The following is a 20,489-nucleotide window of genomic DNA, read 5'->3' on the forward strand; positions in this document are numbered from 1 at the left end:
TGCGGGAAGGAGCCAGCAGCCCGTGGAGGTTGGAGGTGGTGTTTGCTTGGCGTGGGTGGGGTTGCACCCCGCTGCCTTTGAGGCTGCCCCGTGTCCCCCAGGGCAGGTGACATCCAGGGGCTGCCCTGTGTCCCCCGGGGCAGGTGACATCCAGGGGCAGGGGCAGGGAGGGAGCGGCGCTGTCGGGAAGCGGCGGCACGCGCGCACCTGCCCGGCATCTGCTCGGGGCTCTGCACCTGCCTGCGCCTCTGGCACGCCCCAGCAGCAATGCCAGCTGCACATCTGGCCGGGCTGGTCCTGGAAAAAGGAGCAGATGGCTGTGTGCAGCTTCAGGGAAGCCAAGTGTTTGCTGAAATGAGCACTGAGAGGTGGATGCAAAGCTACAGTGCTTTGCTGGACCTACTGGAGGTTTTCAAATTACTATAGTAGAAATGTTCATCTGGAAGATGTCAGAAACAGCAAGAGCTGATTTGTTCCCTTTCTTTTCAAGTGTATTCTTGATTGACATGGCCACTGTCCAGGGGTTAAAAGTCAAGACAGTGTCCAGTTCCTATCTGCTGCTTCTTCTATGACTTTGGTCAAATTGTTCAGTTTTTAGTTCTTGCTTGTGACACTAGTCTCAATAATACAAGTTTTTTTGCCAAAATTGCTGTGTGAAAGTGAACTTTTAATATATTAACATAAAGATTGATGTCATACATGTATTCTCCTCCCCTTCATCCTTGTTTTGGAATTATTTCATTTAATGTTCACTGAGAAACAGCTGAGATGTCCTTGAAGGAACTTTTTCTAAAGAAATGGAGCTGTATTAAGAGAAAGTGATAAAAGTACATTATAATATCCCTTCCCAGTGTTATTCTTTAGCATCCAAAGACATCATCACTTCTTAAGACATTCTAATCCCAATGTTACATGTGAGGAAAGAACAAACAGGGACAATAAACACCAAATGTGTAAAGGTAGTTGTGTATTACCTCCAAAGAAAATTAGTGATTTATGGAGAGATTTAGTTAAGTGTTCATAATCTCATCAGCATGTCAGCATGTTTAACTGTCTAGCAAAATCCTACAATTGTATGTTGTATTTGTACCCTGAGGCTCCAGTACAATAGAGGAATAGTTCAGCCTAGGAGCAATGGTAAGTAGTATTTTTCAATTACAGGAGGCTGAAAGCATAGTGGTGTTCTGCAGGAAGTTTATTTTGGCACAGCACCTTCTGCATTTAAAAAAAAGGTATCCTTTGTTTTAAAATGTCAGGGTATCAGTTCCTGAGGCTGAAATGTTATCAGCAAAATGCTTGCAGAGTCCAATGCTGGCTGAAGGGTTGCAGTGCCAAAGTTTGGCTTATTACAGAGCATGCATTTTCTTTAAAACAACATTCTTCTCTGTATTCAATAAGTCTTTAAAAATGGCCAAGTTACTGTCACATTAACTGTACCCCTGTTTATTTTTAATTTGCTCTGACATAGTGCTAACACAAGAAAATGTAGAATACTACCTGTAAATAATTTTATTTTCATTAAAAACCTAAATTTTGAGTTAGTTCTTGAATAGCTCAGAAGACCATCTTTATGCAACAGCTGTGTGCACCAAAGAAGGTTTCTCTAATTTGTCTGTATGCATTCATCTAAACCACAGCACGGGGTTGGCATTCTTGTGCAAAAGGCAGCAACTTTCAAGCTGTGTCTGGCAATTTTCCATTTTGAAAGGAATAGGTGTTCTGGAAGTGGAAACTATTGTAGCTTAGTTTCAGATGAAATCCTGACATCTTGAACATCCCTGATCACAGGTTACAGTTTGTCAGTTCCCTTCACAGGTCATCTGAAATGCTGCTGCGTGACTCATTTGATTTGTCTTGGAGCTTGGGATTGTCATGAAATAGAAGCAGACAAGTTCTTCTTTTCCTTCTCAACCTGTGGACTTAACACCTAGAAAATTCCTCAGCCAGAGCTGTTTGCTGTGGCCCATATCACTTCAAAGGGTGAACCGCAGTATCAACAATCTTACTGTGCAGCTGCTTTGCAATACAAAGAAACTCAAAGGAGGGGGGGGGAATCTGCAAAGCCTATATTGCACTGCCAAGCAATATTTACTCTGCTAGAATTCTCTACACAAGGTATCTTGGTTCAGTGACAGTTTTATTTGAAGAGCTAATGACATGAGTAACAGTTGTGATAATGTTTCTGGAAGCTGCAGTGCTGCAGACATGCTAAATTTTGCCAGGTCTAATTCTGAGAAATTCACCGATCTTTCTGTTGTTTGCAGTGTGAAATAAATCAGACCCTTAAGAAATATAAACTCAAACAGCTTAAGAGAGGGGATGATCCTACATTAGGACAATTGAATAAACCTTGAACCTCCACTCTGAATCTAGGGAGGAAAATAAAGAATTTTAGAATTAAAATATTTTTAAGCTTAGCTAATTAAGCCTGGGACAATTGTAGCAGTGAACTGAGCAGTTTCAGGCCTAAGCAGCTGTCATTTGCCAGTGGGGTCTGAGGCTGTGGAAGGACAGACTGCATCAGCAAAGGCATCCAAGTACACTCTGCCCAGTAGTTCTGTTGGTGGCAGAATTTTTACACCTAAAACTGTGTGCCATGGACCAGTCCTGTGATTAAAGAATCATGATTAATGTGTGGATAAGGACTTCAGATCAGGAGTATGGTCAGGATGAGGCAGCAGCAAATGAAGACCCTCATTTTGAAGATTTTGGTAATGGAGCTAGACAGTGTAGAGTAGAATACAGAAATATATGGTGAATGTCAGAAAGTAAAAGAGTGGAAAAAGTTTGGTGTTTTTAAGGCTTACAGTGGAAAGTTACTGGAAGAGAAGTGACCTTTTGCATGCTTTCTAAATTTTTTCTCTGTGTCCCCTAATAACGTTTGGATGCGTTGGCCAATTTCAGCTGCATTTGACAGAAATGTAGGAGTCTGAGAGAGCAATACTTACTGCTGGTTGTTTTAAATAGACAGCAGGGAAAATGGAGAGGGCACTCTAAATTGCCCAACAGGATGAAACTTTATTGTGGCATCACTTTTATTAGGGCATCCATGTGAAAGGAAGACATTGCTACAGGCTACAAGTATTTTCAGAGTCCCAAAAAAATAAAATGTATTTCCCTAACAACTAAATTCAGTATTATCTATGTGTTGGAAAGGTGAGGAGATTTGAGGATAAGTATATCACCAAAAACATGAGTAAATATTTAAGACACTAGAAATTCAAATCCATTCACAGTTGTAGAAGGGACATGGCTGCTGGCTGGGCTACAGTCAGATGGTTAGTTTGGTGACTATAATTCAAAACTGATGTCAGCATTCTGTAGATGTCATAGGTACTGGGGGCTGTCACTAGCACTTTGGATCAGAGTTGAGCAGTTGTGGCTAAAATAAGGGAAGTAATGTTATTTCAGTCCTTCTGCAGGTGTTAACATGCTGTCCATTGCAGAATTGAATAAATAAGCTGAGAGGACAAAACTTTTTAATTGTGAAATTAATTATCACAGAAGTGTCACTTATGCTGGAGTTTGTTGTGGATATGATAGAGATTTCTGATAAAAGCAACTGTTTATGAAAATTAAACAAGAAACAAGATGTAATCTTTTTGAAACTGAAGGAAATTTTTTCTAGTTGCAAATTGGTTAGCAGTAATACTTTTGTGTTATTATGCTTAATAGTGCATAATGGTAAAAGCAATATTTAATTTTTTTTTAAGTTTACTTCAGTGGTGGTTTTGGTTTAATGTAAATATGAGTGTTGTTCCACAGAGAGGTATCATTTTACATCAAAGTCCTGATAAAACACAGTAAATAAACTTTCCTGAACCCAATATAAATACTAAACAATTGGGTTGTTTACAGCTAAATATTTACTTCAAAGTCTTAGAAGGGTTTAAAAACTGGTTTTTCTAGTTTCTGTTGCAGCCAATGCCCTCATAGGATCTCTTTTCAATCCCTGTTTTCCTTTGCACACACCTTGTTTAAGCAGGAAGAGCTTAATTTAAGCCATAATCTTTCATCAGAATAAACCTTAGTCTGTTTTCAAAATACTGGCACTCCTCTCCCCCCTCAGTTTGACAGGGCCCAGCAGCTTGTTGCTTAAAGCTGACTGATGCCTAGTAAATGCACTATTTCACCAGCCCACCTCTGCAGGGTGACAGTCCTGTAATTTACCAGCATTGCACCAGTGTAGGTATCCATTTCTCAAGAGCAGAGAGTAGAGCATCCTTTGCCTGCTCCCACTGGGAATTTATTAGTAATGGCTGAAGGCAGGACAGTCTGCTCTCTGTCTTGGGTTGAGGTTGTTTAGTGATGCTTTCCATTGCAGACTTGTCTCAGTGAGCGTTCATCTCTGTATTTAGAACACAGTGTGCTTTGGAGCTCTCAGGCAAGGCTAAGCCTGACTGTTCTAGTGACAAGTTCCTGAGATAGCATCTACCTGCTGCCTTTATTGCTCAAGCACAAATTGCCTATGGTTAAATATTTGATCATTTAAGATACAGGTGGCTGCTGTGAGAGTTAATGTAAGAAGCATCAATGCTGATGATGTACCGACTGAGTTCAAATGGATCTAAAAGGAGCTGGTTAAACCAGACAAGTACACAGATTTTGATCGCTACCACTTGAATTCCAGCAGTTTATTGCATGGGACAAATTACATTGATTTGTAACTATTGTTGTTGAATTGATTCATTTTAACTAGAAATCATCAAATACTAACCTGTCCTTGCGAGTTATATTTTCCCTTTTATCACAAAAACAGGTATGTTCTTTTATAGGTGGGTGAGGAAGGTGGGGAAGGGAGGAGTGGAGAAAATGTATTATGTAATTTTAAAGCTTTTTCTTTTAAAATTTCTATATCAAAATGTTAGCCATAGTCATGTCTTATGTATTCAACTTCACCACAGGAAGGAGGCAACAGAACAGGAAAAAAGTAAACTCTAACCTAGGTAGCAATTACTAATACAAACTTTTTACATTGAAAAAGGGCATGCCCAGAATGTTTTTGAAAATCCTACTAAAGGAACACATTTTAAATTAAATGTTGTATTTAGTACATTGAGATACAGAGGACATGTAAAATAGCACAAGTAAAGAACTGTGAAATTGTCATCATATATTTTCTCCTTGGTTTCGAGAAATTCAGATGGTGAGATGGCTTTGCTGTTGTCTGCTGACATCCGGCATGTTCAGATACTCACCCTCACTTTTCAACTGCCATAGAACCTATTTATCATTTTGACAGAATTTGAGGCTTTTAAACTCCAATCAGTTGAGGGGCAAATTATTTTTTTAGTATGCTCCTGGAAATAGTTTGTGCAGCTTTCAAAATGCATAGAATAAGGTTTACACCTCTATCAAAAAATCCCTTCTGAATCTACAAAGAAGAGTCAGAGGACTAATAGTATTTCCTTAAACATAAAAGTATTTTTACATCCTGATTATTTTTTAATTATTATTTCATTAGATTAAATTTGAAGTGGAAGTGTGCATTTCACATACAAGATCCATGTATTTCTCTTCCTATAAGTTAACACTCTACAACAGGATGTGCAGTCTCGGTCTAGACTTGCAAAGTGCTGCTGTGAGCAAACACCTTCCACCCTGCCAGGCCTCTTTCTGTCACTAATGCACATGCACACAGCCACAGAGATTGGCCTGAACTCAGTGATATAAGTCTTCTAGCAAAGAGATTTCTGAAATTGTTAGAAAAAAACTTCATGCATAGTGTTGTGGATGCTGTAGCACTTCTCTTGTTCTTTTCAAGTAGCTTACCCAGTTCAGATCAAGCCTCTGATATCAATAACCTCTGCTGCAATGGTGCTAGAGGACCGGGAACTTTTGAGTTCTGAGTCTTCAAACAGAAAAAAATTCTCTTTTTTCCCCAAGTGCTGGGAGGGTGGGGAGCTGCCATTGGGAGGCTCAGCAGCAGGCCCAGAGCAAAGGCAGCTGGTGCAGGAGGAGCAATTCTCACACAGTCCCTGTGTCTCTCACACAAATGTCATCAGCTGGTGGTAGGAGTAGCAACAGTGAGATCACAGGGCTGCATCTCATGTGGTTCACTGGGGTCCTGAGTTTATAGAAATAGTAAAAAGAATGGACACAATTTCCGAAAGGAAGTAATCTCAAGGGTGTAATGCCCTGCAAGACAAGACTTCTTTTCTTTTGGAATTTTCCTTTTCTCATCATGACATCTTAACCTTGCAGACACCAAGCAGTTGTGAGCATTCCCATGGCAAGGCCACTCTGTGGTTTGCCATGTGCACAGCCTCATTGTTACAGATTCACTGTGCTTTCATTTTCTTTGGTTTTCATTGCCAGACATGGAAAATAGAAAGTACCCTTTAGTCAATGTATTTCCTATCCTCTTCAAACAAAGAAATCACTGTTGATAGCTCTTGCATTGGTCTTGCTCATACTAATTTCCATTAAAACACCACACCTTACCTGATATCCCTCACACACACAAACGCAAACCCTCCACCCCCCAGTACTAAAGTGCTTTAGGAAAGTCCTGGACTGATATCACTTGACAATGAAGTCCTCTAACCATAGAGCCAGCAACATTATTTTATCTTTTTGGTCACTATGTCTCAAGTTTAACTGAAAAGAACACAACTAGGGTTGTAAATGATGTGGACACACTTCCTTAGCAGATCTTCAGGTTTGATCTGGTGATCAGAAACAATCTAGTAAATGCAATGTGAGAATCTCAGCTGCAACATGATAAGTGACTGTGTGCACTCTAGCAGTTTACTTTAGTACAAATACTGGTTCACTTAAACCACATTCCTCTTTCAAGTACTCTTCAGCATCGTTAAACAGTTTGCAAACCCCTGCTTTACTTGCCAGAGCAAGAGAGTTATGAGTGTGCATGTAGTTACTAGTCTCAGCTGGCAAAATGGTAGCTGACATTTGGAGGCAATACCTTCCTGAAACTCAATGGCCTTATCCCTTACTGAAAGTACATTTATTTTAAAGGGAGGGTAGGAGAGAGTCTCAAGAGTCTCCTTACTCTAATATGAAATGTCATGATCAGAAAAATATGGATCTTTCATTTTCTAAATGATTGCTCTAATTCTAGTGGGAGGTGTCCCTGCCCATGGCAGGAGCTTGAAACTGGATGAACTAAAAAGATGAACTTTAAGGTCCCTTTCAACTCAAACCATCCTACAGTTCTGTGAAATTAGCTTGCGTTGTCTGCATTTGTCTGGATGCCAGTGGTTGTCGCCAGTTGTCTGCACTGGATGAATTTCAGCTACTGACTGTCATGTTGGGTCAGTGCCCTGGTGATGGGCCTGATGCCTTTCCAGGAATCACTAGAGACAGAATAAGTTCTTCCCAGAGGGCTCTCAACTTCCCTGCTTGGCATCTCCTCGCCTGCAACTTCGTATCTGAGTCCTCTTCTGCTTTTGCATTTTGCAGAAAGCAGCCCATGGAGATGCACCTTGTATCTTCAAGTCAGCTTAACAGAACCCTACCTCCCCTTGTCTGTGGCTGGGGAGAGCCCCATCACAGAGGTCAGCTTCACCTAGTCAAATTTTGCAACAGAGCTCAGCTCATTGTATAATAGTGCAGAAAAATTAATTCCTTCACCAGGGTCTGGCTCTATCCTCCAAACGATTTATGATTTTCATTCTTGGAAGAAGCTTTGTAGCTCTTTTTTGCTGGCAAAGGTTTTGTTATGTGGACATTGGGAAGAAAAAATTCTGATTCATTAGTACTACATTTCACTGATTTTGCTAGTCATTTTTTAAAACATAAGGCACTGATACTGTATGTTCATACCTTTAAGTCTTTTGGAGATCTTTCAAGGTGTAAGATGTAGTAATAATGGCCAACCCTTTCCATTGCATTTCAAACAAATAATTCACACCTCTGCAGGAGCTAGGGCTAAAACAAGTTGAGTCACTTTTTGCTCTTTCTGTTCTGGACTGTTTTGGATACTATTCCATTTCTGGTATAATTTATACCCTAAGGGTACACCACCTACCAGGGATTACAGTATGGATGGCCACGCTGTTATGAATCTCTCCTGATCCTAACAGACTGCTGTGGAACAGACCGGAAAAGGCATTGCCCACTGAGAGCTTTGTACTGTTTAAACAATACTTAAAGTCAGAGTTTCCCCATACTGGATTCAAGGTTTTTATATTTTGCTGTCCTCTGCCACAACAGGATGTTAAATTCACACATGGAGTTTATCTTGGCTGTGAGTTTTAATTGTCTTGTTGAGCTTCTCATTTTGCATTTTCTAAATGAGGTCACACGATTCCAGTATTTCTTCTGGAGACATCCAGGTTGAAGTGAAATAATTTGACTTTCAGATTACAGTCAAAGGAAATTCTGGAGTGTTTAAAATAAAAGCTGGGATACAAAATAAACTTTGTTCTGTCAAATGCTGCAATTTAAATGATATCTAAACACTGTAACATTTCTGGGGTAAGCAAACTCTGGAAGGTCAGTGGATCACTGTACACATCAGTTTGTACTCCCAGTTCATGTTTTGCATTCCACTAACAGAACTTTTTTCCTTGCAGAGCTGCTAATGCTTGAAAAATACTGGGGGGGGCATTTATTTTGTCTTTCCATTTACATTTTGAATGTATTTGTCTTAAAAACTTGAATGAGATGCTGTATTTGTTAAACTTCACTTCTTCCACTTTATTGAATAAAACTAGATACAGAGCCGTCAGACAAATTGTGCTGTGGAGTCGAGGACCATCATTGTCACAACAGTGGGACAGCTGACCATTTTCTCTGCTGCTTGTGTGTTTATATGGGGTACAAAAACCATATGAGGTGGCTCATATTTCCTGTGTGTGTGTGTTCCCAGCTGGCACAGGTAGACTCCAGGGCTGTACACCTGGGTGCTGTCCTTGTCCGTGGCCTTACCACGCTGCTCATGGCCAACAGTGCCTGTGGCTTTCCGTTCAGGATGGATGATCTGATGCCTTGGGCAGTGTTTGATGGAAAACTTTTTCAAGAAAAATACCAGAAGGCACACCAAGGTTGCTCTATGGAAGAACTTTTGGAAGGCAATGTAAGTGATCACTTCGTTTTAGTTCTGCATCCTTTGTAAAAAATGTACCTGTCTGTTTTATTGATTGTTTTTGTATTCATGTTTACACTTCCCCCTTTTCTTTGTATTTTCTTATCTTATTCCTTTTTCTTTCTCTCCACAAAAAATAATTTTTAAAAAAGTAGAAATACTGAGCTTATGAAAGAATCTGTAATTTTACCTTTAATTTTGTTCCCACTACTCAGAAAATAATAGAAGGAAAATAGTTGTCAATTTCAAAAATGAAAATGCCCACGATAGTTTTCTAGTACTGAGATATTAATGAGATCTTTCTCCCATAATATTTTAAGCAACATATTAAGAACACCTTTAAAAAACCAAATGTTTGAGAGTGATATTTTTAGAGGCATTGAGGAACCTAAATTTTGAGATGAAGGTTTGGCAAATTCAAAGAGGAGCTTCAAATCAGAAGAAGGTACATTATTTTAGAGTAGGTAAATATGGGTATTTCTTTTAGAATCTCACCAAGTACCTTCCTGTAGCTCTAAGTACTTATTTGGTTCTCAGTCCCACTTTATCTTACAAATCTGGACCTTTACAAGATTTGCATGCTGTGTTACCAAAAGGGCAGTGTGATTTCAGACCTGTCTGGGCAGGGAGTCCTGCTGAGCACTGTGCACTGCTCAGGGGCAGCATGGCCAGGTTCACAGGTGGGGTCTGCTGGGCTCAGTGCCAGACTGTGGTGATGCACTGGGGAAGCCTCAAACCAGACCTGCCTCGTGCCCCACCAGCACAGAATATGTGGAGAGATGCTTGGGTGGATCTGTACCCATCTGGGAAGGTAGCTCTAAAGACCTTCAATGATGTGTCTTTCTCAATTAACATGTCTGAAAAGCCTGTACCATTTAATTACTTTTGAAAATCTTACCTTTGAAATGCTTTTACCTGCTACTGAATGTATCACTTGAGGTTGAATTAATTGTAGAGAAAAAATGTTTCCGTTTTGATTTATTTTAATCTTACGCATCAGTGCCAGTTATTTTTATATAACTGGTTATCTTTTTTGATTTTGTGTCCAGCTGCATACCATGCTGGTCTGGAGTGAGGAGTGCAGCTCTTGTGGGTGGGTGGAATGAACATGCTTTTAGCATGAAGAAGGAGAATAATCCTTTCCATATGTGTTCAATCATATGATTAGGACCATAACCTCTATCCAAATCCTGTGGTTCCTATTAATTGGTCTGTTGATTTCAGTAGATTTTGGATTGGGCTAATGGTTCATCCAGGAATTTCATGCAGGACTTCTACAAAACAATAGAGGGTTTAAAGAATAAATGGGAAAATGTTAAAGTATCTAAAATGAAATTGATACTTGTTTTCCTCTTGGGTAGAATTCAGGTTAGTGGGTAACTTTGACAATAAAAATTTAAATCTGTACACCTTTTATATTAATTGATACAGATATTTTTAAATGTGTCATGTAGTATGTTTTAGCTAACATTTAAAAATGTTGTGTTAGTGTTGGAGTTCTATTTTATTCTGTTTTATAATGAACATGAAGAAAGATCTTACTTTCCTAAAACTGAGTTAGAAATATGTTTGGTCAACTGAAATATCTAGGTTAGAGTTTTTTAAAGCCCGATGCTCTGTTTTAAACAAACTCCAGATAAACTGTTCTGTTGTGAGGAAAAATACTCTAGCTATGTGAACTTTCAGAGTAGTTTAAATACCTTTTTCTTTTTAGGTACAATTTTATGGTACATATATGGCAGAGATATGTACCCAGACTAATAAAATAGCTTTCAGCTTATCAGTTTGAGGCAAGAATCTGTTCTGGGGAGAATTGCCAAGAGATGCCAGTTTGCTTGGGAACACTGGCAAGGGAACAAGCATATTGGATTGGTTTTTCCTCTTATTATAATTCAGCTTTAATAAATAAAAATGGTACTTAGTTCCTGGCAGAGCTTAATGTACTGCTGGAAGCCAAGATCTTTCAGCACTTGTTTGTTAACAATCTAACCTTGAGCACCACCAATCTAATCTGGTGATAGTGACAGTACTTGTGGTGGTATGCAGAAAAGAAGTTATTCCAAATGGTATGTTTGTTATGGGAAAGAAAAATTATATGAAAAAGTTATTCCTTTGGTTGTTAAGTGCTTGTCTCCTAAGTCCAAGGGTCCTTTCTCTATTATCCAGACAGTTGCTTTACTTCAGGCACTTGAGGCAATCTCAGAATCAGTGTTGTTTTGAATCTGATAGGCTTAAATACAGTTAATAGGTTTCTGACAATTGCAGTGGAAATACAATCCTGTTTAAATATTTACATGTGTGTCAAAAATTTTGAACATCTTAGGGTTTGCTTCCTACCTTCCTTTTGGTTCTTATACCAAAAGAAGAAAATGTGTACACTAAATACAGTTGATATTTTTGTGGGCAGGTTTTTGTGTAGCTCAGCTCTTTGTAGCCTAACAGCTGTTAAAGATAAAAAAATGGACAGCTTGTGATAAGAATAAAAATAGAGCCATCTTGTTTTTTTACAAAATTATGCTAAGCTCATATTATGCTTGTTCTGGTTTTCAAAACTGTAATCATATTAGTTTGTTTATCCACACAGAAAATTGGCTATAATAGTCTCATAAAGAAGTGAGGCAATGATATTATCACTTTATTAGCCTTTTTATTGTGCTTCTCACTAATGAGTATGTTCATGGTCAATTTTTTTAAATTAAAACCAAATTACATCATGGGGTCGGCATAATTGATGTTTTGTTCTTTTCTGATCTCACTTTTCATCCAATCTCCATACATTCTGAGTTTATTCTCCCAGGAATAAAATGAAAGGTTTCTCTCTGTGCTCTTCACAGGCTGGACCCAGATTGTATGGTAAAACAAAATTTTTAAAAAATCTGTGGGTTTTAGTCAAGTCTCTCTGAAGATGTTTGTTAACTCAAGAAATGTATTAGGGGAGTTAGGGAAGTTCTCAGAAGGGTTCATTCAGGGAGTCAGACTCTACCTTTAATTTAAGAAACCTCTCTAGTTACTGCAGCCTTGCTACCTATTAGATTTTTTTACCTTATCCTGTCATCTTCAAAGGGAAATGTCGTCCTGTAAAAATCAGTTCAGTTTTATGAAAATAACAAATTAAGATATTATTCTAAAATCTCTTTTCCTAATCCTCTTCATTGTGTAGTAAATCCCACATACCTGGTACCAATCAGAAAAAAAATACATTCTAAGATCTGTCACTTTTTCAAAACTCACAGAAATCAGAGAAAGTCAGGGATGTAGCACATCTCTCAGTATTGCACCCTTATATAGCTTCAGCTTGTCCTTTTGACGTAGAATTTTTTTTTTTTTTATCACACCACAAGGTAAACATTTGAATTTAATTCCCCCATTTCTTTTTAGACTGAGTTATATTTTATCAGCCAGGAATTGGGGCAGATGTATTACTGTTGGGTAAGTTCTGTTTGTAATGTATGAGATTAAGAGACAGATTCTAACTGGTGTATTTCCCATGAGTTCATCAGTCCTTATCTGGAAGCTTTAACCATCTCTGCCTGAGGTATTGCAGATGGAAGTCTAGTTAAGGATATCTGCAGGTGCAAGGTCATAGAATAGGACAGGACAGCAAGGGATTTGCAAATGTGAGCAGAGAAGGAAAAGCTGCTTCACTGAGAAAGGGGAAAGCATTTTTTCTGCACCCCTACTCACTCCTCCTGGTACCCACATTTAATATTAAATGTTCAAACTTTATTTCCTGTTAAAGGGTCAACCAGATCTACCAGCTTCATGCATGCACAAGTGTGGCTAAGACAAGTCTTATAGTTGTTGTTAATGTGTTTAATTTGTGCTACACCTGAAGAAAGAAGAGCAGTTGAGTCATTGATTTTTAACTGTGTTTTCTGCAGGAGTCTTTGTACACACCCTTCCAGAATCTGAAATCTCTCATTTGCAAGATTTGCATGGCAAAGAACAGAACAATACAGAGCAGACCAAGAAGGAATCAATTAATAGGTTAGCATTGTGTGAATTTTCTCAATCAAGTTAATATATAGATGAGCTAAATTATCCTTCAACAGCAGCAGCAATTACATAGGCAGGCTATCAAACTAAGTAAATTTGAAGTTCTTTATCCAAGAAGCAATGAAAAGATCTAAGAAAATATTTACTCTTTTTAGCAATTTATGTGAATTTGATTACCCAAGTTTATATAGAATAATATTACCATCTAGGTACATAACAGCTAGTGAGATATATGCAATAAGTATCATCAATTGACAGAAACATCACTATTTATTCAGTGACTAAAGATATTTTTATAGGAAAAATTGCCCAGCTTTTTCTTTCAATCCCTCAGGGGAGCTATTTAACATTGATAACTGAAGGTCAGAATGAGGCATTGAAGATGAAATACTTCTTATTGCATTCGCTGACATATTTCAAAATAGAAGAGAGCTTTTGGGCACTTTGAAAAACTCTGCTTTCTTGCTTAAGATCTTGCTATTTCACCCAGCTTTACAGCACAGTTTGCTAAAGAACTCAGTTTGCAAATTTGTTTTCCCTACCTGAGCTGCCTGACTTTTGGGGTAAAAAACATCCAAAAGGTTTTTTAAATCAATCACATATCAGCCTGAATGTTGAGGCTTCAAGACTTTGAAATAATTTACACTGAATCTCAGTGTTTATGCTCATATTATATTTATTACCTGCCTAGTACCTGATCAGTTATAATGTCTGTGAGGATAAAAATTACCCCTTCAGAATTCCTTGAGCAAATTACAACAGACAGAATTACTTTCTGCTAGTTCAGTACTTTGTATTATGTGGCAGCAATACTTCTGATGTGGCTCCACAACAAGTTCATGCTGGACACTCAAAATTGAGGATATCTGTTGGTGATTTATAATACCAGACCTTGGTAGCATCTGCTTTTCCTTGAGAGCTATATTTAACCATTTTAATTATGATTTGTGATTCCAATTTGGAGAGGGATTTCTGTTTGTTTTAAAGACTGCAGTCTCCAAATCTGTGTCATAAAATTTTGATCTGGTTTCTAAATACACTTGTTAACAGCTTGTAATCATGATGTGCATAGATGGAAATGAGGACAAGAACCATGCTTGTTAGGCTGACTTTAGCTTGGAAAGATCGTAATTGTGCTTGAGTATTTTGGCACAGAACTAAGAAATACTGTTTCCTGAAAAAGAATACACTGTCCCTCTTTTTCTCCATTTAATCTTATATATTGTCAGAGGTGCTCATTGCATTAGGTTATTCCGAAGAAGAAGCAAGAAATTTTAATCCCAGGCTCCACCAGCCACACAGAAGTCATGTTGTTTCTCCATATCACAACCAGATGAGGGAGAGACATCTGCAATCCCCAGGTAAAAAATGGGTGCATGTTTGTGGGTTTGGAATTGTCCCTACCACCAGTATAACAGCTCTGTGTCTACCTGCAGTTCATGTTTATGTGTGCAGTAACCCTCCAGCAGTCAGCGACAAAACTTGCATTGATGCTTTAAGTTTTAGCTTTTATATTTTTCAGATTCTGTGCTGCTTTAGTGTGTAGTTCTGAGCTTCATCTTAAGGCTTGGTAAGCTCTCTTCACAGAGTAGGTAGACAGAACAAGTCCTTTTCCAGCCAAGGACAATCCATACTAGTCTCAGGCCCAGAGCATGAACAATGTGGACAGAAGAGAGAAAACAAGAAGGATGGGACTTCATAACCTAAAGCTGTAACTGGACAATTAACTCCAATATGCTAATGGACCAAAACTTATAAAAATGTGAGACCTCATGACCGGTCATCCATTTTTGTGACCATTTTGGGTTCATCTTGGGTGTAGCCCTGGCTGGGCTCTTGTACTGCCCAAGGTGTATCCATTGAGGCCTTTTAATAAATACCTACATCATTCTTTAACTCTGTCTAGCCTCTGTTCTAGGTCAGTTTTCACAAGGGATCAGCATCAGTTACACAGTTTTGTATTGCCCCTTGCAAAAACCGACTCTGCAGGGTGAGGTGGAGTGTAGCACTGTAATCTGCAGTCCTCTTCTACTCACAGTGTTCTGGGAAATAAGCTTTCATGTGGTATTTGTAATTTTCATGCTTGGTCTCAGCTGAACTGTGTTTAAAATTGTAACAGTTCTAAAACAAATTGGCACAGCTGCACAGAAATGTGTCTGAAGTCTTTAGCTGCAGATCTTGGTTCATACTTCAACAAAACCCTCAAGCATATGAATAAAGTTAAACACATTCTTAAGTGGTTTTCTAGATCAGGGTCCCTGCTTCCAGGTCACTGCCTAAGTGATACAAATGCAAGTTTTGTCTTGCCTTGGCATTAATCTTAAATCATTCACCAGTCTCACTTCTTGAAAAGAACAGACATTTCAGTGAAACACCACAGTGGATAACACTGTTGAGCTGAGTTAATTCAGTTTTACTTCCTCATTACTGTGAGTTGAAGCGCATATATGTAGATTAAAGAAAATAAGGAAGAGAGGTGTCTAAAAAACATCAATTATTTTATTAAGTCTGCAGAACCTGAATTTCTTTTATATTTCCAAGTGAGGTTTTCAAATAAGATCACTGATGTGATTAGGAAAGATAAATAAAAAATAGATACAGTAAAATCTTAAATGTGTTTCAGCTGCCACTGTTGAATGCTTCAGAGTAAGATAATATCATTTGATTCATAAATAATATTATTTGATCCTCTATGTAAAATATAAAGCTAAAATATAGAGTATGTATGCTGACCATATGCAAAACCCAAACTGGTCATTGTTACCAGTTCTTGACCATCTGAAGAAACCTGATATTCAGGGGTCAGATAATCTGTGACCAGCTCCAGAGATTTTATGGCTAGGTGTATTCCACAAAGTAAGTTCCACAGTAACTGTGCTGCTGTGTTATAAATGTCTTTCAGTAGCATTATTTAAACATCTTGGCTTCTTCTACACTATCCCTATTTCTTACCCTCAGGACACTCTTAAAACATGATCCCATAACTGCAGTTAAATTGCCTGTGTTATAAGTGAAACAGGTTTATTGGAAAAAGACATCTGTCCTTATAAAAGAGCCCTTCAATGTTTTAGAGCTCCTTTTAAAGTGATCTGCCAACATGACTCATTTTGGCAAAATTCTTCTATGAAGTTTGCTAATATTAGCACAGGTATTTGGGTTACTTCTCTATGTAGCTGTTGTCTGTTATATGTGTGTCTCAGCAAAGAGAGAGAAAAAAAGAACAGCCATTTTCTGTTCATGGTAGCTTATGTGATAAAACTCCCTGGTGATAATACTGATATCTGTCTATCCCATCCTCTGTGTAGCTTTCCATGGCACACTGTTATGGCTCCTGCTGTTGCATATAATACATAAATCATAGGATTAAATACAGTAAAAAGTAATGGAACAGTAACCATGGGACCCATATCTTCTGTATCAGGAGTGTATATAATGATTAGGCAGCCTTTGCTCTCTCTTATCAGTTAATGTTTAAGAATTCTGTGACAATGTCTCAGCTTCAGCAGTGGAGGAAAGAGTGCCTCCACCAAGAAAGCATCAACCTGAGAAGCAGTGGCATTTCTCTGGGAGGATGGCTGGAATCCCCTCAGGCAGAACAAGAACTGGACTCAGGCATCCTTCGTTACATGGCCAGTAGTAGCTGCTGTACCCAGCTGCTGTGCTGTATTTTGAGTGCAGAGAACTCAGCTGTGGCTTTTTCTGCATTTTGGGAAGGTTGGGGGGGGGGGTTGGTTTGTTCGATTGTATTCATTTAACTTCTCTCCGTAAATTTCTTGGCTGTGTGTTACAAATGGATAAAAGCACATCTGTGTTACTCAGAGCAGGACATCTAAGCCTCAGGAAGGTAGATTTTCCCTTAATATTTCTTGTTTGATAATTCATGGATTTTAGGTTTGTGGCTGCAACACCACACCACAGCTCATATACCCTATTGGTAGACAAACTTCATTAATTACAAGTTAAGACCACTAATACATTGGTTTTTACATCACAGTGTTAACTCAATCTATAAGAACCTAAAAATAAACTGAGCATTAAGAACTATGGAAACCACTGTTAATTATCCATTTCTTCACAGAATGTAACTGCATCAAAAGGGTACATTCACTTCAGTCTTAGCACACTCTAAAACACATAACTGCTGATAATACAAGCAGCCTCTCATTTGCAAGATACTGAGTCAAGTCTTCCACACTGGTGTTGCTTTCAAGCATGCTTCTGATTAATAGGATTTTGGTAGAACTGTAATGCAGATGGGACCTGGTGGAACTTCAGTGCTGAGAAAAGATTTAATTGACATTGTGGGTGCTGCTTTGCTAATACAGCTCTCTAACTAAAGCACTATGATGCACAGGCACACTTAAACCAGTATGAAAATATTTGTAAATATAACCTATGTCTGGTTCTAAACAGCATATTATCCTTACCTGAATTCATGTAGTCAGATCTACCAGTCACAGATGACATTCACTATCCCAACCCATTAACTGGACTAGGCTTAAAAGTTACAGTCACCCAAGAGTTTTAAAAAGAGACACCATGCACTTTATCCTCCAGGATCTCAGAATACATACATACATACATACATAATTACACACCAATTGGACAGGGACATGTATTTTTTTAAGACATGTATAGTTGTAGCTTTTCTTGCATGCTATCTTAATAAGCCCTTGTTTTTTGCTTTAATGTTCACTGAATGATTTAATTCCTCTCTTACTCTCTCCAGGTAGAGGATCAGGACATCCACATGGGAGGAGGTATCACAATCCTCCTCAGTAAAGAATTCATGTCTACAAGTGGCAAATGGGATGGTGGAATAATTGCCAATGGGATCATTTTTGTTTATTCAGGCTTTCACCTGTTTTTGTGAACTGTGCAGAGTAACTGCACAGTGTGACTGTGGAGAAAATCACACAAAGCTGAGGCTGTTCAGCTTGTTAATCATTTATCATGTAAGGTCTAAGCTTGTTATGTGACCAGAATCACCAAAACTTAAGTTACAGCTACCTGAGGCACAATAGCATGCCAGTTTAGCCTCATTGTTTTGTCCATTTGACAAGAGAAAGTCTGAATTGTTTTTGTAACATTGTGAGATATTCCTGAGTGTAAATTTAAGACTTAAACTATAACTTTTTGCATATTTTTGTAATAGTTGTTTATATTACAATACTTTCCTCACCATGAATAATGTGTGATGTCTACGCTGTATTGTGGTTTATGTCTTGATTGTGGATTATATCTGTGTTTTAAGGGTTATACCATTATTTCTGAAACCCTGAAAAGTTTGAAACATGACATCACTGCTGTAAGCATCGTCTGCCAGTGAAACAATATGACTTTCTTGTAAAATGTAACACTTTTTTACAAAGGAAAAAAATTGCTTTTACATTTGATACTTTTATTTAAGAAACTTTTAATAATTTTTTCAACTGAGGAAAGAATCTATCATGCTCTACTTCTATATTGAATAAATATATTTTTCATACTCTGTATATAGCAGCAATCCAACAAAAAAAAAGAAATAAGGATTTCTAGTTTTATTTAAAGTATGAGACAGCACCATTTCACACAACACTTGTGTCTTGATTTTTGTTTCAGGAAATACACTGTCATCATAGGGGTATTCCTGCTTCCTTTTTCAATTGATTTTCCACTGACTGTAATTGTACTATCATTTTTTTACTATCATTTTTATCCCTCCCCTAAAAACCTTTTGAAATAATGTGGTCTGAATTTTATTTTATGGAGACTTCTCTGGTTTCAGGGATCTCATGATGTATAATGGTGTATTTTAAAAGAATGTGATTTTTGTGCCAGAATTTGTTGGTAATTCCCTCTTCAGGCTTTGATATGAGAAAAGATGTCTGTTATCCTCAATAAACAAAGTTAAATACAGTCAGAGTGGGAGTTTTGCTGTGCTAGCTGTGGTATGAATTGTTGGTAATAATTACCCTGATTACTGAAAAATGGATAACATCTCTGTGAGGTTGTTTTTCTTCCTAATGTTAGACCATAAGGAGAAGCTGCTTATTATTATTATTATTTCCAAGCCAGAAGATTTTTTCCCACCAGGAATAGTAGAGGGAAAGCAGAAGCATGAAGCTGAAACACAGAGGTGATGCTTTCCTGTCTCACTAAACTTTGAATTGTTCACAATATCACAAAGCGTATGGGCTCTAGAAAGAAATCATATCAGAGAACATGACCATAAAGGTTCCCAGTTTAATAGGGTTCTCTTAATATGTAGACCACAGGGTTGTTTTGAATGGTTACAGAACAGAGGACAGACAGACATGTGGATTTGAAGTGAAGGAACGTGTGTTTGGGAAGAAAAGCATTCTTCTTCAGCTGTAGTGCTTAGTCTTCTCTAGCCTGTGCACTGGGTAGCTGCCTTTCATCAAATATTCACTGAAATTGTGGATTGATTTAATAGCCTTATGTGTTCCCCTCCTGGAAGGGGATCCAGAGGACATTCCATAACATCAATAACTTAGTCAAGAGTGACTCAGCAGAAATTGTGGCACGGTCATTGTGAGAGAGTGACTGACAGGAGCACATCTATCAGCTTTCCTCTTCATGTATCCTTCCTCTCAAATTGCTTTGCTCATTTGTGACACCATCACACTGGGAATCTGAATCTGGGCTGAAGAAAACCCTGAAACAATGAGTTAATCTTACGATGCCATGGCACTGCAATTATCAAAACTTATAGTTTGTGCCTCTTTTATAAAACAGGAGACAACAGTTTTAATTGCTCTGCCATCTTAGCAAGTGCTGTGCTGAGATGGAGCTCTACACATTTTTTTGTGCCATGCTGAGCAAAAGTATAAGGATACTCCAACATGTAGTATTATATTGCAAAGGTGATCTTTATTTAAAGGCTGGGGAGGAAAATCAAAAGTGTACATGTTCACATTTAAACACTGACTCCCCACTGGCAGCTAAACTAGCAGGCAGGCTAGTATATGCTCCTTCACTTGGAAGTTTGATGGGACAGCCCTCTGTGGTGCACAGCCTCTTTCTCCTAGAGGGTAACTTTGGGTTCTGTGGAAGCATGGTGAGCCCAGTAAATATGCAGAAGCCTTGGTATGTTTGTGCCATAAAGGCACAGGGTGCTTGGGAGCACAGGAATGCCGTGAGGTTCTGAGTCTGGTGAGGCTGCCCTCGTGGGTACACACTGATGGCCTGGCAGCTCCTCAGTGCCGGTCATCCTGAGGTTGCTCAGGATGGGGCTCAGTGATGGTGACTATTACAGGCACCAGAGTTTCCCCGTGTCCCTGGTGCAGAGGTGACTGACAGCTCCCTGCCTCCATCCTGAAGGCACTGCCAGGCTCTCCTCCTGGTCCTCTGAGGGGTTTGACTGCCTACAGCTGGGTGCCCTTGGATCCAGCTGCTCAGTGAGGAGGATCTGTGTGAGAGAGCTGTGGGAACCCTCCTGGGA

General features: G+C 38.6%; 1 protein-coding gene across 2 annotated transcripts in view; it reads left to right on the forward strand.

Moving 5' to 3' along the window:
* FAM120B (family with sequence similarity 120 member B) overlaps positions 1 to 19,722 on the forward strand; it is a 48,757-nt gene extending 29,035 nt beyond the window's left edge. The window contains exons 7-10 of one of the 2 annotated variants that reach the window (XM_005491121.4): positions 8,834 to 9,040; positions 12,931 to 13,036; positions 14,275 to 14,406; positions 17,775 to 19,722. In XM_005491121.4, coding sequence (XP_005491178.1) covers positions 8,834 to 9,040; positions 12,931 to 13,036; positions 14,275 to 14,406; positions 17,775 to 17,827 — 498 coding nt within the window. In that variant the 3' untranslated portion in view covers positions 17,828 to 19,722. Of the gene's footprint in view, positions 1 to 8,833; positions 9,041 to 12,930; positions 13,037 to 14,274; positions 17,507 to 17,774 lie in introns of those variants that run through there. The other variant, XM_074537448.1, reaches the window with a different exon arrangement.
* The last annotated feature ends 767 nt before the right edge of the window (positions 19,723 to 20,489 follow it).

The sequence above is a fragment of the Zonotrichia albicollis genome, chromosome 3 (assembly GCF_047830755.1).
Source record: "Zonotrichia albicollis isolate bZonAlb1 chromosome 3, bZonAlb1.hap1, whole genome shotgun sequence".
Classification (NCBI taxonomy): Eukaryota; Metazoa; Chordata; class Aves; order Passeriformes; family Passerellidae; genus Zonotrichia; species Zonotrichia albicollis.